Source organism: Notechis scutatus, chromosome 3 (assembly GCF_049901735.1).
Source record: "Notechis scutatus isolate UNSWTSFEM ecotype Mainland chromosome 3, rNotScu1.2, whole genome shotgun sequence".
Taxonomy (NCBI): domain Eukaryota; kingdom Metazoa; phylum Chordata; class Lepidosauria; order Squamata; family Elapidae; genus Notechis; species Notechis scutatus.
The window spans coordinates 171,942,577-171,959,226 of NC_142011.1; the positions used below are offsets into that span (position 1 = coordinate 171,942,577).

The 16,650-nt window shown below is 35.3% G+C and overlaps 1 protein-coding gene across 1 annotated transcript in view; it reads left to right on the top strand.

Moving 5' to 3' along the window:
- The window catches only part of RAB2A (RAB2A, member RAS oncogene family), a 40,127-nt gene that overhangs the window by 20,892 nt on the left and 2,585 nt on the right, over window positions 1–16,650 (top strand). Inside the window, exons 4-7 of the mRNA XM_026692319.2 lie at window positions 2,736–2,818; window positions 3,652–3,744; window positions 4,570–4,681; window positions 11,422–11,490. Of these exons, the coding sequence (XP_026548104.1) occupies window positions 2,736–2,818; window positions 3,652–3,744; window positions 4,570–4,681; window positions 11,422–11,490 (357 nt within the window). The remainder of the gene's footprint in view (window positions 1–2,735; window positions 2,819–3,651; window positions 3,745–4,569; window positions 4,682–11,421; window positions 11,491–16,650) is intronic.

The window sequence follows — 16,650 nt, forward strand, 5'->3', positions numbered from 1 at the left end:
TGCAAAGATCACTTGGAAATGGGAAATACTTCTAATTTAATCTTATCAGATCCCCTGCTTGGATTGCTCCGGTGACTATGTAGAACAGATGGGGTGGAAGCTAACCACCAGATTGCAAGAAGAGAAGCAAGCGTCAGATGAGGAGACCTGATCTCATTGGTAGCCTGACATTGCAGTGAACAGGGACATATATTCAATTTCTCAGCTACTAAGTTTGTTGGCCGAGCAGATAAAAAGATAGCCAGGGAAATGATTGAAGCCTGAGAAACAGGCCCTTTGTCAGTCAGCAGGAGAGCTGATCGACCACCAGCTTATCAGATAACTTAGGAGGGCTTGATAGCACAAGGAAATACCAGCCAATTGCTGGCCATCAAACACCAATCAACCAATAGGAAGCCATGCCCAACCAGGCACTCAAGATGCATTGAGTAGCCCAAAGACACATTCTGGTAGAGAGAAGTTTTATGAGAATGGGCTCCAACATGAATCCAAAAGCTTGGAAGATTAAACTTCTAGTCCTGGTGACTGACCCATGTGGATCCCGCAATAATAGTTCAGTTTCTGATAATTTCACAATATCGAGTAATACATAAGTAACTTCAAGTTTCTATTCATAGATGTATCAAATCCAATGGGGAATGAGAAAATGACAATTTTTAATAGGACTAACATTTTGCCTTAAGAAATATTAAATTAACAGATTCACTCTGGCTTATTCAGTTATTAAACAATCCTACACCTGGAGCAGAGAGAGGATATATTTGATTTTATTTCTGGTTTCTTTAGATGTTCCCTTTTTCAAGTTTTCAAAATTGTATTTTATTTGATATACAGATAGCCCTATCCTACAACCATTCATTTAGTGACTGTTCAGAGTTACAGTGGCAGTGAAAAACTGACTTATATCCTCCCACTTATGGCCTTTGCAGAACCCCTGTAGTCCTGTGATCACAATCTAGGCACTTACTAACTACCTTGCACATATGACAATTACAGTGCCCTGTAGTCATATCATTGCTACCTTGTGACCTCCCAGAAAGCTTAGTGAGGAAGCTGACAGGAGGTTTCAAGTTATGGTCATGTGATGTCCTAATAACTGCAGGTGATTTATTTAACAACCATGGCAAAAAAGGTAGTAAAATCACATGCCTCACAATGACTGCACTGTATAATGATGAATTTTCTGAGCCCTACTGCTGTCATAAGTCAAGGCTTACCTATATCTAGGTTCTTCTAGTTACCTAAAAGGTCTCTTTAAAATGTAGAGATTACTATTTTTAGGAATAAGGATATTCATAATATTTTGTTTTTAGCTATTTTGTGTACAAAGCTCCATGCAACTGTTTCAAGTATAAAACTGCTGTTATGTAGTCAAGACTACAGCGTTATGCCCTAAGTCTTATAATATACAACTAGAAATCTTAACAATATCAAATTTAGGTTTAAAATAGCAAGACAGAGAAGCGCAATAAATTGCAACATAGAGTTGATCTGGATATAAATAATAAAGTATGGTTTATATATGATCATTGGCTTCTGACATTGCATATTTTATGTAAACATCTTCATGTTGTATCTATCAGAGCTGTATGCAGACCTAATACAAGTTTCTATAATACGGATCAATTGCCTAATATTCTATAACAGAGAAGTAACTGCCCTGCTCTGATTAGCCCGAGACTTCACAAGCTACATAAACTTGGCATACTTAATATTGATTGCTAAATGTCCTTAATTTATTTTCACTATAATTTATCTAGACATGAAAGCAAAGCTGTCATATCTTTTCTGCAAATCATGTTAAAAATATATTTTCTTCTATATGTTGTTTACATCACCACATGATTTAGTATTGCTAACAGACACTGCACAGTTTCTGTTAGCTGCTTATTAAAAACTATTGATATTGATGTGGATTCTGTTCATTTTTTCATCTCTATATTTACAGTTTATAAATTACATATTTTGCATTGCTGTGCCACATTGTACTGATAATTAGTTTATGTAGACGTCTAGATCAATTATTTGAAAGACCAACTTACACACAAGATATTCTGTATGTTTGTGCTTGCCATTTTACCATGTGTGTGTGTGTCTTTCATTCTCTGCATAAGCTTTGTGTCAGAAGTGCAGGATGTTATTTAAATGATCAGACATATATAAAACCAAATTCAAAACTTGCTTTTCATAATAAAATGATGGAGAAAAAAATCCATCTGAAGATTGTTGAAATCTGGCTGCAGTTTATGATATAATGGATAAAATCTGCATCCTTGGCCTTCATACAACTTTTACTTCAGCAGATGGTGGGCGTAAAAATGTCATTCATCATTTATTTACAATGGGCTTTATTTATTCTAGTGTCAACAGCTGCCCCAGGGAGGGAGTTATTGAATTCAAATGTGAAGCATTGGACTATTTGCTTCCTTTCAAATTTGTCTTCAGAGCTTAGTTGCTAGGAGTCCATTCTGTACTCTAATAATGATTCATGTATTGTGAAGCCATTCAGTAAATTGGGTTGTCAGGGATTGCCAAAAACGGTTTAGAGGTCTCGTTCTTGATTTTTCTCCCTCATGGTGCTGTAGATTTTTTTAATATGTAAGTCTTATTTTGAAGAAATAGTGGCTGTTTATTTTGTTCTCAATTTCAGTAAAATAAATGTCATAGTATAGCTAAGTAAACTGATATTTCTCATACATGAGGAATAAGAAATTGTTGCTCTTGTTTTATTACAGGCTGGGCAGGAGTCCTTCCGTTCTATCACAAGATCATACTACAGAGGAGCAGCAGGTGCTTTACTAGTGTATGACATTACAAGGTGAGAATCTTGCAGTTTAGTGTGATTTAGACTTTTGTACTCTTGTAAAATATACTGAGTTGGTCTCCTACTAGTTCATGCTTTATTTAAATTTTATTGCTATCAGTGGACCAATTTTAACCTTTATTAAGATGGTTTATATCTATTGTCAAATACACTCAAGTGTGTAGGACTGAATGTGTCTATTCATGTTGAATTTTAGAGATAATATTTAATGTAGCTAATGTGAATACTTAATTCTGAAGTGAATCTTCTGTGTAGCTGATAAAGCTTTTAATTTGAGACAAGATTTCACAGTGTTCTTGCTGCTATATTCCTAAGCATTTATACTTTTCTGTAGAGGAACTCAGAATTTCCAACCAGATGAATGCTAGGTATTTTTTAGTTAAAGATTGGGGGGGAAGATTGGTATGTATGTATGTATATTTTATTACATAGTAGATTACTTTCCTGTCTGGATTAGATTATATTTTAATATAATATTGTGCTGAGAGTTTTTATGTTATTCAGATTATAAAGCGTCAGAATGAAAGGAATTTTAAATATTGATTCTTGTTCCTTTACCACATCGGTCAAAGCAAGAATGTTTTCTAAATAGTTTGCGCTGATTCTAGTTGTGTTATTTGGTTGCATCTTGTATAAATTCAAAATATAAGGCCTTTTAAAGAAGGGTGAAGAATGTTTGGTTTTTCCATGTTATTAATTAGTTTTGATTTGTAAGTCGCTTAGAATTGGTATCAATTATGTGGAATATAAACTAAACGTTAAAATGTAATCTTAAACATATTTTATTAGGTCTTTTTGCGTTCATTTACATTTTAGTTTCTTTTCAGGAGGGATACTTTCAACCATTTGACAACATGGTTAGAAGATGCCCGCCAGCATTCTAATTCCAATATGGTTATTATGCTAATTGGAAATAAAAGGTATTTTGTTTTCTGAAATGGCATATATTTGGATAATTGTAATTCTATAATTAGATATTTAAATTTGGAGTTTGGATTTTTTTTATTCCACTCTTATTTTTATAAATAACTCAAGGCTGTGAACATACCTAATACTCCTTCCCCATCCTATTTTCCCCACCACAACAATCCTCTGAGGTAAGTTGCCCAAAGCGACCCAGCCGGCTTTTGTGTCTAAGATGGAACCAGAACTACCAGTCTCCAGGTTTCTAACTGGGTGCATTAACATTAGTTACAGAAAGTATGGAACAAATGCAAATGATAAAATTAAAAACCCTAACTCTTAACTTGAGGCTATTAAAAGTGGTTTAATTTTAAATATTTTACATTTTCTCTGCAAAATATTAAATGCTGTTTATTGTATATTTAGCTAGCTAGCTTCTTGTCTCAATAGCTCGTGCAACTAAATAAAATCACCATATTCCTGATGATCTTCTTTATGCCAGTTGATTTGCTATTTGGAACATTAACATGTTTGTTTGTTTTTTGCTGCTGGCAGTTCAGTAGGCTAGATTTGTTTGCATAACTTTATCTGGCTTCTACTGCCATAGTTCATTGTTTTTGTGTTAAGTTGTTTTATAACTTTAGCAATTGCCAAAATCTGGCTGTTTAAAATTTATTAAATTTTATTTGCAATGTTACTGTCCTTAGGGAACAAGTTAATAATAAAACACCAAAAAATAATACTAGAGATAACATAATTTGACATAAATTGTAATCTTACCTAAATATTATAAACAGATACAACTAAGCAATCCTGATTTTTCTCAATATTTTCTTTCTTAGTGATTTAGAGTCTAGAAGAGAAGTGAAAAAAGAAGAAGGTGAAGCATTTGCAAGAGAGCATGGCCTAATCTTTATGGAGACATCTGCCAAAACTGCTTCAAATGTAGAAGAGGTAATTTTGAGTATTTTTATATGTTAGATAAGAATTCTAAGTATAGAAAAATATTGAAAAATATCTTTGAAATAAAGATAAAAAAATTTTCTGAACTACTGAACCATACCAGGATCCCATTAAAGGATGAAATGAAGCATTCTATACAGATTGTAAGGTTGTGTAGTTATTGGCCACATGTCTCAGTCCTTTCACTGATATCTTAATGCCTACTTACCCCAAATGTGTATTTTTCTGAGACCAAATAGCTAGTTTGTAAAAAAAAAAAACTCTGGTTGTTTTTTTTCCAGAGGAACCATTGACAGGTGTAGTGAGCATAATCATGCCAAATTTAAAGCACTTTTCCTACTTTGGACCTGAATAGCTATATATTCCTAACAGAATGGTATCTTCTATGCTACTTCAGCCTTTATGCTATCAAGTGCTCTAGGGGTAGAGAGAGGGTTTGAATGTCGCTGAAAAGCCCCACACTTTCTACTGTACCTTAGAAAATTTGCCAATTGACAAGCAAGAGTTACTTTTTTTTTACATTTAGTGTGTCATGGAACCACCATCAAGTTCTCACAGAGCCATAGGTTTCTCAGTACATTTTGGAAAATTCTTTGGTTTTTTTACTCAGAAGAAGTAGAATAAATGCTGGTGATTAAAAATAAAACCTAAGGAGAAATATTCAAAGGAATAGAAAGGCCAGCAATTAAACTACAAAACCTATTCTTTTCTTAATTAGATGGCACATTAAATCAAAATTTATTGAGTTGTATTTCATCAAGGAGTGGAGGAATGATTTTCAATAAAACCTTCAATGTAAACACAAGTTGCATTAAGAGTCCATTGATCTGTTGTTTACAAAAGACTTTAATCAAAATTGGATAACTGAGGCAGGAAGCAGATATTGAGATTTGTATGGTGTTCAGGTCAACAACAAATAATCATTTGTAAATAAACTACTTTGTAGCATTTAACCTTATTTTAAGTACTTGAAGAGAGAAATATGGATGGTATTTTGCATTCTCATGTGCAATTCCTTATTTTTCTCCTATAAAATATACTAAAACAGTCTTGGCTAAAACATTTTTGTGAGGAGCAAGAGAATGGATTTTGCTAGGATGATACATTAGCTGACTGGCAAAATATGCCACACTGAGAATTACAATGTTAAGGAAAAGAGCTGCTCTACTTATCTCTCTGGATTTTATTTCATTGAACCAGGAATTACCAAAAACTTCCACAATAGGGTTCATCTGAGAGGTGACTGATTCAAAATAATACGGCATACCCCAAACAAAATGGTTGTTCTGGCTTTGAAATGAGACATTTTTCCTGTTTGACACATTTCCCTATAATTGCCTGTTACAACAGAAACCTTAAACTAGACAAGTTTTCCACTGTTGTAAAATCATCTCAGTTTTAAGTTCTCGTATTTATCATTATTATAGGCATTTAGTCCTTGTGAAATTGATTTTTCATCCAAAGAGACTTTAGTTAATCCAAAAGTGATGAACATATATTTTAAATACTTCAAAATAGATGATATGAAATATTTATATGTACTTCAAAAATATTTTGAACTATTCCAGCAATCCAGGTGTAGTGATTTTTTAAATATTAAAAATTCTATATGTGTCTAAAATGTTTGTTTTAGAGAATTAAAACTTGCTGTCTTAATCTGATATCTGATCCGATCTATTTTGCTTTGTATCCAGGAAAACCTGTCTAGTTTAATTTAAAATGTTGGGTAAAATTTTGGAGTTTTGATGCAAACTAGTTTTTGAAAACTGAAACTTTTTTCTTTCAAAAATATACTATTAAGTTTTTATGTTACTTTATTATTGATTTTGTACTATAAATCTCATCAACAATATATTGCCACCAGATGGCAGCATGTTACATAAAAAGCTTAAGGAATCTGACTTTTTCAGTATCATACAGATGGATTTTTAAAAATTTAATAGTATCCTAAATTATAACTTTATTTTCCCAAGTTTGCAAGTTTATTGCTTTATTGGTTGTAAGCTGCTCAGAGTTCTTTTTAAAATGGACAATTTTGCAAATGTTTTAAATAAATAAACTGCAGCAGGTATTGTCTTTTAAAAATTAGGGAAATATTATTCCCACATTAGAATTTGCAAAAATCACATATTTTGAATTATTTTTCAAGTACTGCATTTTCAAAGTAATTTGATACACTGATATATGAGTCACTATATGAAAATAGATGGCAATATAATTTTTCTAAATAAAAAATAAATAAAATAATACATAATGTTGAGTATACAATTCTCTCTTGTGTTAAAAGGGTTCTTTAGTCCACATTGATTTGTATATAATCCTGTCAAGAGATTGATGTCTTTCTCAGACTATGTACAGGAAGTCCTTGATTTACAGCAATTTGTTTAGTGACCATTTGAAGTTACAACTTGATCAAAATTTTGATCACATAATAAAAATTTGTTTGCTTGCCAACTGGTTCATATTTAAGACGATTGCAGGGTCCCGAGGTCATGTAACCTTTTGTGACCTTCGGACAAGCCAAGTCAATGGGGAAACAAGATTCATTTATCAATTGTGTTACTAACTTAACGACTGCATTGATTTGCTAAACTGTGGCAAGAAATGTTATAACTGTTTTGCTTAGCAATAGAAGTTTTGTTGTTGTGAATCGAAGACTACCTGTACTGAGGCTTTTACAACTGGAGGATGCTGAAACTGAATGCATGTAAGCCATTTTGATCCTATAATTGTTTATTGTGGACCCAATTGGCAAAAGAAAGCTTAGGACTGTATTGGTTGGAAACATGCGGAAGAGGCCTTCATCCTGCAGTGGATACAAAATGGCTAAACGATGGTAATGAATTTGTTTATAGGATTCTTGCAATATTTTTTGTTAAAGTATTTTGAGATCCAAAATAGTACTGGAATTTGTTTGTATCTCACCTTTATTATTTTTACATACAATTCAAGGTGTCAAACATGTCTAACACACCTTCCTCTTCCTATTTTCCCCACAATAACAACCCTGTGAGTTGGGTTGAGTTGAGAGAGAATGACTGGACCAAAGTCACACAACTGGCTTTCACAGCTAAGGCAGGACATGAACTTGCAATCTCCCACTTTCTAGCCTTTTACCTTAACCACCGGTTCATTAACCAATTAAGCCTGAAATATCCTTCATATTAAAATCCTTCATATTAAAAAGCAGTTAAATATTAATAGCCATGTTGATCCAGGATAATAAAATAAAAACTATTCCTTGTTTGAGCACTTGCAATTATATCTTGCTTCATAAAGTTCATAACAATTTGTATCCTACAGTTCTTGCTAGGGTACCTCATGAAAGCTAATAGTACCTTCACCATGCATGTTAATTATGACTTGCATGATAAACCAATTTAAAGGAAAATAGATTGGAAGGAACTTAACTTTTTAATAGGACTTTTCCTCGGTACAAAATCTAGACTTACTTAAATAAAATAAACATATAGTATATTCCAGTGTCTTGATTCAGAGTTTTGAGATTTCAAGAATCTCAAAGTTGATTCTCTGCAAACAAAAAGGACCAGTATTTAATACACCCCCCCACCCACCCCCGTCATGTCAGCCAATTTATCATTCTCTATGCAATTTACATTTTGCTTATTCTAGGAGTATTCAGAACAGAATGGAAAGGGGAATTTCAGGACCATCCAGTTCATAGATATAAATCCAACCAAATATTTATGCAGATTATTTTCCTGCTACAGAGAAATATAAGAAATTCTCATATTAGCAGAAGGACAAAATATACCATGTTAGATATTGGGCTGCTGATTATTTGTCACCAGTGTAGTTTTAAATAAACAACAGATTGATGATATATGCATGCGTGAGCTTGAAAATAAAGTTGTTCTGTTCTGTTTTAGAAAATAGAGAATCCCTTAAGAGATTGTAGTTGTGAGAACATTTAAAGTTTGGACTGCAGTTTTAGATTATTTGAACATTTATGCCCTCGTAATAGTTAATTTAATTATTGCAACCCCCCTTTTAATATTGAAAATAATTATTTCTGTAGACTACAGATTAGTTCAGAGTTGGCAGATAATTCATTTCCGAGTTCTAGTGAATGTCTGAAAACTGTCTTGCTTCCTACATGTCCTGTGAAGCTGTAGTGATTAATTCTTCTCATTATGTTGCTGCAAATTTTCATGACCCTCTGTGAGGATTCAATCATCCACTTACAGTTTATGCATATTCATATCTTTCTACTCATGGTTGCAATTATTTGAGTCTCCTTCATTGGCTGTAGTATGCACTTGGTGCAGTAATTGAGCTGCAGTAGATTGATTACTCTAGGGAGCTGTAAGGCCTTTAAAGGTGAAAACATATCAGTCCTGTTAATTAGGAAACAAAGCTCTGGTGGCAAGTTCAGCAGTCAAATGCTTCTAGAGTAGAAATTAGGAAAGGTATGATTTGCTCTCCACCATGAACCCTGTTTATTTTTTAGTATTTAAATTAGATTTGCAATCGGGTATAGCACACCTGAATATATGATACCAGAATTTAGTGACTATAAAAAGTTGGTAGGACAGGGTTTAATTTACTTTTTTGGCTACCTCTGTTACTGTCAGTACAGTACATCATGTTAAATTCTTACAGTGATAGGAACTGAATTATGTGTCAAATACTAACTGGGTTGTGTGTGATATAAGTTGATATATTTTTGTATAAAGTATTGATATGTTTTATGTACACTTTACAATGTAGACTCTTGCCCATCTTAAACACACACACGGGTGAGATTTGTTCCTACCCTCCTGACCTTTCAAAAGGGCCTGAAACCTGGCCTTGCCAGTTGGCTTGGGCCCCCATTGTGAAGGATGTGTGTTTGTGTTTTATTTTTATAGTTACAAGGTACACTGAAGATGGCATTTAATTTCATTGTACAAGGTGCAACGACAATAAAGTAAACAAAACAATGGAAGAGTGCATGCTGGAAGTGGTTGATGGAGTAATAACAGATCCCACCTCATCCCCTGCACGTTTTGATCCTTCCTCCCCATCTTTACATACATACATACATACATACATACGTACGTACGTACACACACACACACACACACACACTCACACATATTGTTTATCGTTTTAAATTTTGTAAGCCACCTAGAATTGTCTTGTGGCAACATGAGTGCAAATAAATGTAATAAATAAACAATATATGAAATATGATTATTTTATTTTTATGCCACCCATCTCCACAATAAGGTAACTCTGGGCTGATTTATATTTGAATAATCTTATTAAAGAGGGAAGAATAGTTTACTATATATGGTGATGTGAATATAGTGCTCTAAAGAAATAAATGTAAGCAAAATGTCACAATGAATTTCATATGAACTTATTTCCTCTGTGTTTCTCTCCATAAAGAGATAGACAGAGAGACATTATTTTTAGTACATCCATTTGTTTGCCTGATAATGGATTTCCAGGTGAAGCATCCAAATATTGGATCTACAACAAAGATCATGTTATTTATATTTTGGAAATGTATTAAGGCAAGAAGGCAAAAATTGTTCCCTACTCACCTTTTGCACAACTAATTTGTCTTTCCCTGCTGTGCTACAAAAGAATAGATAGTTGGTGACATGAAAGATCTCTACTTGAGTTCCTGTAGAGCTGCTGCCAAGTCATATCATAATAAGCTAGATCAGGGGTGTCAAATCTGGGGCCAGATCTGGCCCATGAGTTGCTTAGATCTGGCCCGCGGGCCCGTCCTGGGAACAGTGAAGGACCATCCCGTGGTGCCTCTGCCAGCAAATATGGAGCTCAGGATGGCTGCACAAAGCCCTCCCAGGCTACGTTTTCGGCTGCTGCATCCCTCTGCCAATTCTGTTTTGGCTGGCAGAAGGCTGCAAGAGGCCGTTGCGGCTGAAAACAAAGCCTGGGAGGGCTTCACGTGGCCTCGCCAAGGTCTATTTTCGCTGGCAGAGAGCTTCAGGAGGCCATCACGGTTGAAAACGGAGCCTCGATGAGTGATGCCATGCCCCCTGGCCATGCCTCCCCCTGGCTCCCCAAGGTCAAACACAACCCTGATGTGGCCCTCAATAAAATTGAGTTTGACATTCCTAGATGGTCTAGGCGGTCAAAGGATATCACCTGGAATAAGGTAAAGCTGCATTTTTTAACTTCACATTGTTCTAATTATCCATCAAATTCTTCTCACATATGTATATTTATATTGCAGAATCTTTCCTCTTCCTCTCCTCAACTGGGATGTCAATATGCATTCTAGAAACTTACTATTCCTTTATTTGTAAATAAGTAGCATGGTTCATAGGAAACTTTGTTTGAAAGTAGTGCTTGATTCTCTTCTGCTTGGACAGATTAATTTACTTTGCCTGCTGATGATACATTGTCTGTACATTAAACAGTTAAATATCTGAAAAGATTTTTAGATTATCTCTAGATTTCATTAGTAACCTGGGAATTACTATCAAACTAGTCCATTGGAACTAGCAGTGTTGAAATTATTCAGGATTCAGAGAACCTCCAAATGAAGAATTCCACTTTAATCAAAAAACCAGAAGACATACAGTGACCAGGTAAAAGGTTATCGCAGTCTAATAGAACAGGTAATCCTTGTTTAGAGGCATATTGGTTGTTAAGCAAAAAGGTTTCTAAGGTTGACAAACTCATAATAAGCCATTGAAGAACTAAATGAAATATATTTTGTATTTATTTCAAATGTTTCTGTTTTCTTTCAGGCATTTATTAACACAGCAAAGGAAATCTATGAAAAAATACAGGAAGGAGTTTTTGACATTAATAATGAGGTAGGTTTCCAAATATTAGTATATAGCCTGTGAGTATAAAATAGGAAAAATAGAGGTGCAAGAGAAAAAAATTATTATATGCATTTTTTAGATTAAGAAACATCTTACTTTGGGATCACTACAACTATAGAAAATATACTGAAATCCTTAGTTTTTGAACCTTGATTTTATACAGCTGTCATGCCTGCTGGAGTTTGTTCTCTGTAAAACAAAATCAAAAAAATCAAGTCCAGAAAGCACCTGTAGTTTTTGAGTTTCAGTGGAACATAGTGTCAAGCAAAGCTGTTTTGCAAAGAATAACTGATCTTGATGGACAGAATGAATTCCCCCACATTTCATCTCTTCACATGAAAGCCTGTAGATGCAGTATCATCTTGCAACAGGATTCACAGGACCGGGGACACTTTCAGAGATTCATAAATACAAAGACCTATGACCACATTGAAATTTCCAAGACTCACCATATAGAAAGATTGCATTTCTAGCTTACCTACACCGTAAACAAACACCATTTTGAACCTTTTCTTCAGCATTCCTTGTAGTAATCTGAATTCTCTTAAGATTTTGGATTCATCTAAATATCTGCTTGCATAATTCTTGTGGGTACACTTTTTGCTTTCTTAATCTTGACCCTGAATCTGAAAATGTATGGTTTTAACATCATGAATTCTATTTGTTAAAAAATTCCACCAACCATGGAAGTTTCCAAACAGGAGAATGAATATTTTTCAGCTTAACTGCCACTTTAAATGCCCCTTAAAATATACTAACCAATGATACTTAATTGACTTAGATGTAAGATCTCTCCATATGTTAGGTCCTGTTAAATTGTTCCGTGAGTAGCATCATTTAGAAGGATTTCTAATATCAGTTATTACCCTGCAGAACTAGCACATTTGAGATTTCTGTCTTAAGCTAAAAGAGTTGAAAGAGACCAGCGTATGATAATACAATAAGGAAAAGTCTTGTACAATTTACCATACAGATCTCTAAAGGGGCTCCTCAAAAAACAAAAGCTATTATTGATGCAGAGACTGCCAGTAAAATGGATACTATTTTTGCTAAGCTCCGTCATATCTCCACAGGTGTAACAGGAAATGTGTCACAGGAAGAGACTACTGTACAGATGTTTGTCTATTAGTTGTCTATGTTCAGGAAACCAGGCCTCTGCTTGTGGTGCCCAGTTTTTCCATGATCATAGTTGAAACTGCATGACTCCCACTTTGTATCATCTCTTGGTCAGATGGTTTTCCATTCCTCCCATTATCAGCAACACTGCCAGTCAGGAGGGCCATAACCTTTGAATACCCAGGATGAAGGGTTGTAAAGTTATTAACTTGCCCCAAAATACAGGATTTTCCACTGCGTGTTTGGAATCCAAAAATTCCTACTTCAGCATCCTTATGACCTGCATCATGTTTCTTGTTCCTGGAAAATGTTTCCAGTAGGACAAAATTACTTCTAGTTGGAGCCCAATTTATTATTTAAAAAATTGTACTGTATGCTCTAGGTGTAATTTTTTTAAAACTTCAACGATCAAGCCTTTTTAATAAGATCAGCCTCTGAGAAATATCCTAATTTATTTTTGTTGTCAAAACAATAAGCAGGTTAGCTTACAGCTTTTATGGCGTTTTAGTTTGCCAAACTTAAAAAAATATAAACTTCACCTACTGTCAGTCAATTTCCTAGAAACTACATTTCATCATCTGAAATGTAGAACCCTATTTTATTTGGCAGGGATTTTGGTGCAGTAGAGGTGTGCAATGATTGTTAGGAGGCTGCACCTGTTATTATTGACATTTCAGTCTTGAATTCTCTAGACTGATAGTACCAATCTTTTGTTACTTTGATCTCTGATGAAAATGTCAATGGGATGAAGTCATTACAAAAGGTTTCTATCACTTGAAACAGGCTTTATGATGGAGATCCCAGCAGGTTTTGGTGAGTGGCAAATATACCACAGTGCCTACAAATTAAAGAACTTCAATTGCTCTGAGTAAAACTAGATTATTTAATGAAACAAGTTAAAGCATCTTCTGAAGAGAGAATCAACACCTGACCCATTAGAATGTTTAAATGGTCTACATCAAGGATCCTCAACCTCTAGGCTGCAGCCCATTATGAGCTGTGAGGGGTTTGCAACCGGGCCTCAGTAACAGCTGGTGAGCATGTGTGCGCGCACACATACTTAAGTGAGCAGCGGGCAAGCATGTGTTTGTGCACTCCACTTAACTGAGTGGCAGGTTTGTGTGCATGCCACTTACGCAAATGGAGCTGCACACATGCGCGCTTGCTGGCCACTTGCGTGGAACCATCCCACCCCCACCCACCCCCGGCCAGCTCACAAGTCAGAAACGTTTAGGAACTCTGGTCTACATCCTAGTCACCCACAATTGTCATGCATTTATGATGCTCACAGCATTTCATGGTCATATGAACACCATTTGTGGTCTTTCCCAGCTGGCTTCCAACAAGCAAAGTTAAGGGGGAAGCCAGCAGAGAAAATTAAAGTCACATTACGTCTCACCTACCAACCATGATAATTCAATTTAACAACTGCAGCAAAAAGGTCATTAAATTGGGCATGGTCACATGGTGCTTCACTAAATAACTGTATGATTTAATGAATTTTTTGGTCCCTGTTGTCACAAATCAAGAATTAACTGTGTGTTGCCTACAGAATCTAACTTGGGTGCATACCTGAATTGGATTCTGTGGGTCCCTGAGGAGTGGAGCATTTTATTTTTTCTTGGTAGATTCCTCCTTTTCTTGAGTTTCTCTTGCAGCCCAAAGAGAGAATACTTCTGAGAATGTAGGTTCAGAGAATAAAGGACAGTGAAATAAAATGAACTTTACTATAGAGACTTTGTAGAACTAGAGACATTCGGATTCATAAACTATTGTGAGAGAATAGAAGTAGCCATTATATAAAGTTTGTTTTCTAATTCATGAGAACTATAAACAGTTAATATTTTGGCCCTATCATCTAGCCCTAGCTTGGTGTAAATCTAGATTCTTGGACTTTCTGAAATCTCCCACTTCACCGACTACTCTGGATATCAATCAGCCTATTTAAACTTTGGCTTGGTGGCCAGATTTGTTTTGTTTTCCTGGTTTCTCAACCTCTGCTCTGAAAATGGCTCCCTTCTGAGAATTAATTTTGCTTAGCTACATAGCTCCTGAACAGTATCATTTGACAGCCTTAGGTGATAAAAAAGGATGGCATTGTACTGTAATTGAAATGGATTGTAAAGTGACTCTCCATATCCATGAATCAAGATTAATTCATCCCAAAAAAACATTACTTTTTTTAAAGGCAAAGTTATCTTTCAAAATCACCTTTACTTATCTGTATGTGAACCCAGTTGAAATTTGTTTAATACTATCGAGGTAAGATTTTAAATGAAATCTTTCTAGGATTAGAAGTCATGATAGAATTTATTTCCAATAAATATGGCTCAGAATGCATCCTTAATATCTATATATGATAATAAATATATACACTAGCCTTGTCCAGATATTTTAATGAATGAATGTGCATTGTTGCATGCTGTGTTCTCTAAAAGACATACCATAATATCTCAATCTATTTCTATAATTGAAAATGACAGATTGCCTGGGCTGCAAATGCCATGGACTGTGGTTTTCATGTCTAGCTCTATGGGCTCAGCTGATTAATTTGTTGCCAGAATTCGAAGAACCACACAATTTGTCTCACATATCTAAGGTTCTGAACATATGTTTTGAGAACATCACATCTTGTCCCAAACTGTAACTTTTTTGTATAGCATGGAAAGTGGCTACTTAAAGCAATGAGGGAGGAAGGAAGGAAAACCTGCATTTGCCTAATGTATTTCTTTAGTAGGTTTAAGTGCTTTAAAAATATATATCAGTAGTTTTTAAAATCCTTTTTGTATATCCAGAAATACTAGGGATTTTATCTTTAGAGTGGAGAGTATGTCCTATTAGTTTTAGTCATTAAATGAAATAATAAGAAGGCATGTTTTCCTGTTTTCCCATTTATTGGATAAATATTGTGAGATAGAATGCGATGGTTATTAAGGCAAAAACTTTAATAAGATATAAATTTCACCTAGTCTGTAATTTTTTTATTATTTTCATTATTTGTAATTATACTATTTTTGGTTCAGGAACTCAGTGTGGTCCACATAGTGGTCCTTCCTTCTGTTTTTCTCCACATCGCCTTTGTGCTGCAGATGGGTATGAGAGAAATGTTGGCCCAAATTCATTGAATGAGCTTTTGGGATAGATATTTGACAGGAATCTGGATTTACCCTGTACAGATAGTCTTCAACTTACAACCACAATTGAATCAAAAATTTCTGTTGTTAAGTAAGACATTAGTTAAGTGAGTTTTGCCTCATTTTACAACTTTTCTTGCCACAGCTGTTAAGTGAATCTGGCTTCCCCACTGACTTTGTGTCATGCTCCTGTCGGAGTCTGAATCCGTGGAAGAAGACGAATATTGACAGGGAGTGGGAGTGTGGCTACGTTGGCTGTGGAGGAAACTGAGGAAGGGCAAAGTCTGGCTGGGCAGAGTAGGGGAGAGGTAGAACAAGGGAGAGGGAGTTCAGAGGAAGACCCAGGCCCATCCCCTCCTTATCCTAGGGCACACAGGGAGGAATGGAGAAGAGAGCAACGTGGGAGGAAAGGGCCCTCATTCCCTTCATTAGCCACACCTGGGAAGAGAGTTTAAAAGAGATGTGTGAGTTTATCTTGTGTTGACTTTGGTTATCTGCGTTCCTGGCATCCTCCCAGCCAGGTTGAATTACTGCCGTTCCTTCATGTCTGGAATTCCTTCTCTTGCCCTGCCAGACTAATTACCTCATCTTGCCTTGATTATAGTTACAGTTTTTGTTAACCACGTTTTGGACTTAATTCTCTGCAGTCAAAGGCTGTTCCTGGTAGAGTTTTTCTACAGCCCAGAACGTAACCCAGGACATTGGGGGCAAAGTTGGAGCTAATAAAAGGACTCCTACTGATTATCTGACTGTTTTGCCATTGTGCCATGCCCCGGGTCATCACACTTTGCTTCTCAGAAGGTCAGAAAAAGTGATCACATGACTTTAGGACACAGCAACAGTCATAAGTATGAACCAGTTGGCAAGAATCTGAATTTTGTTCACATGATCATGCCGC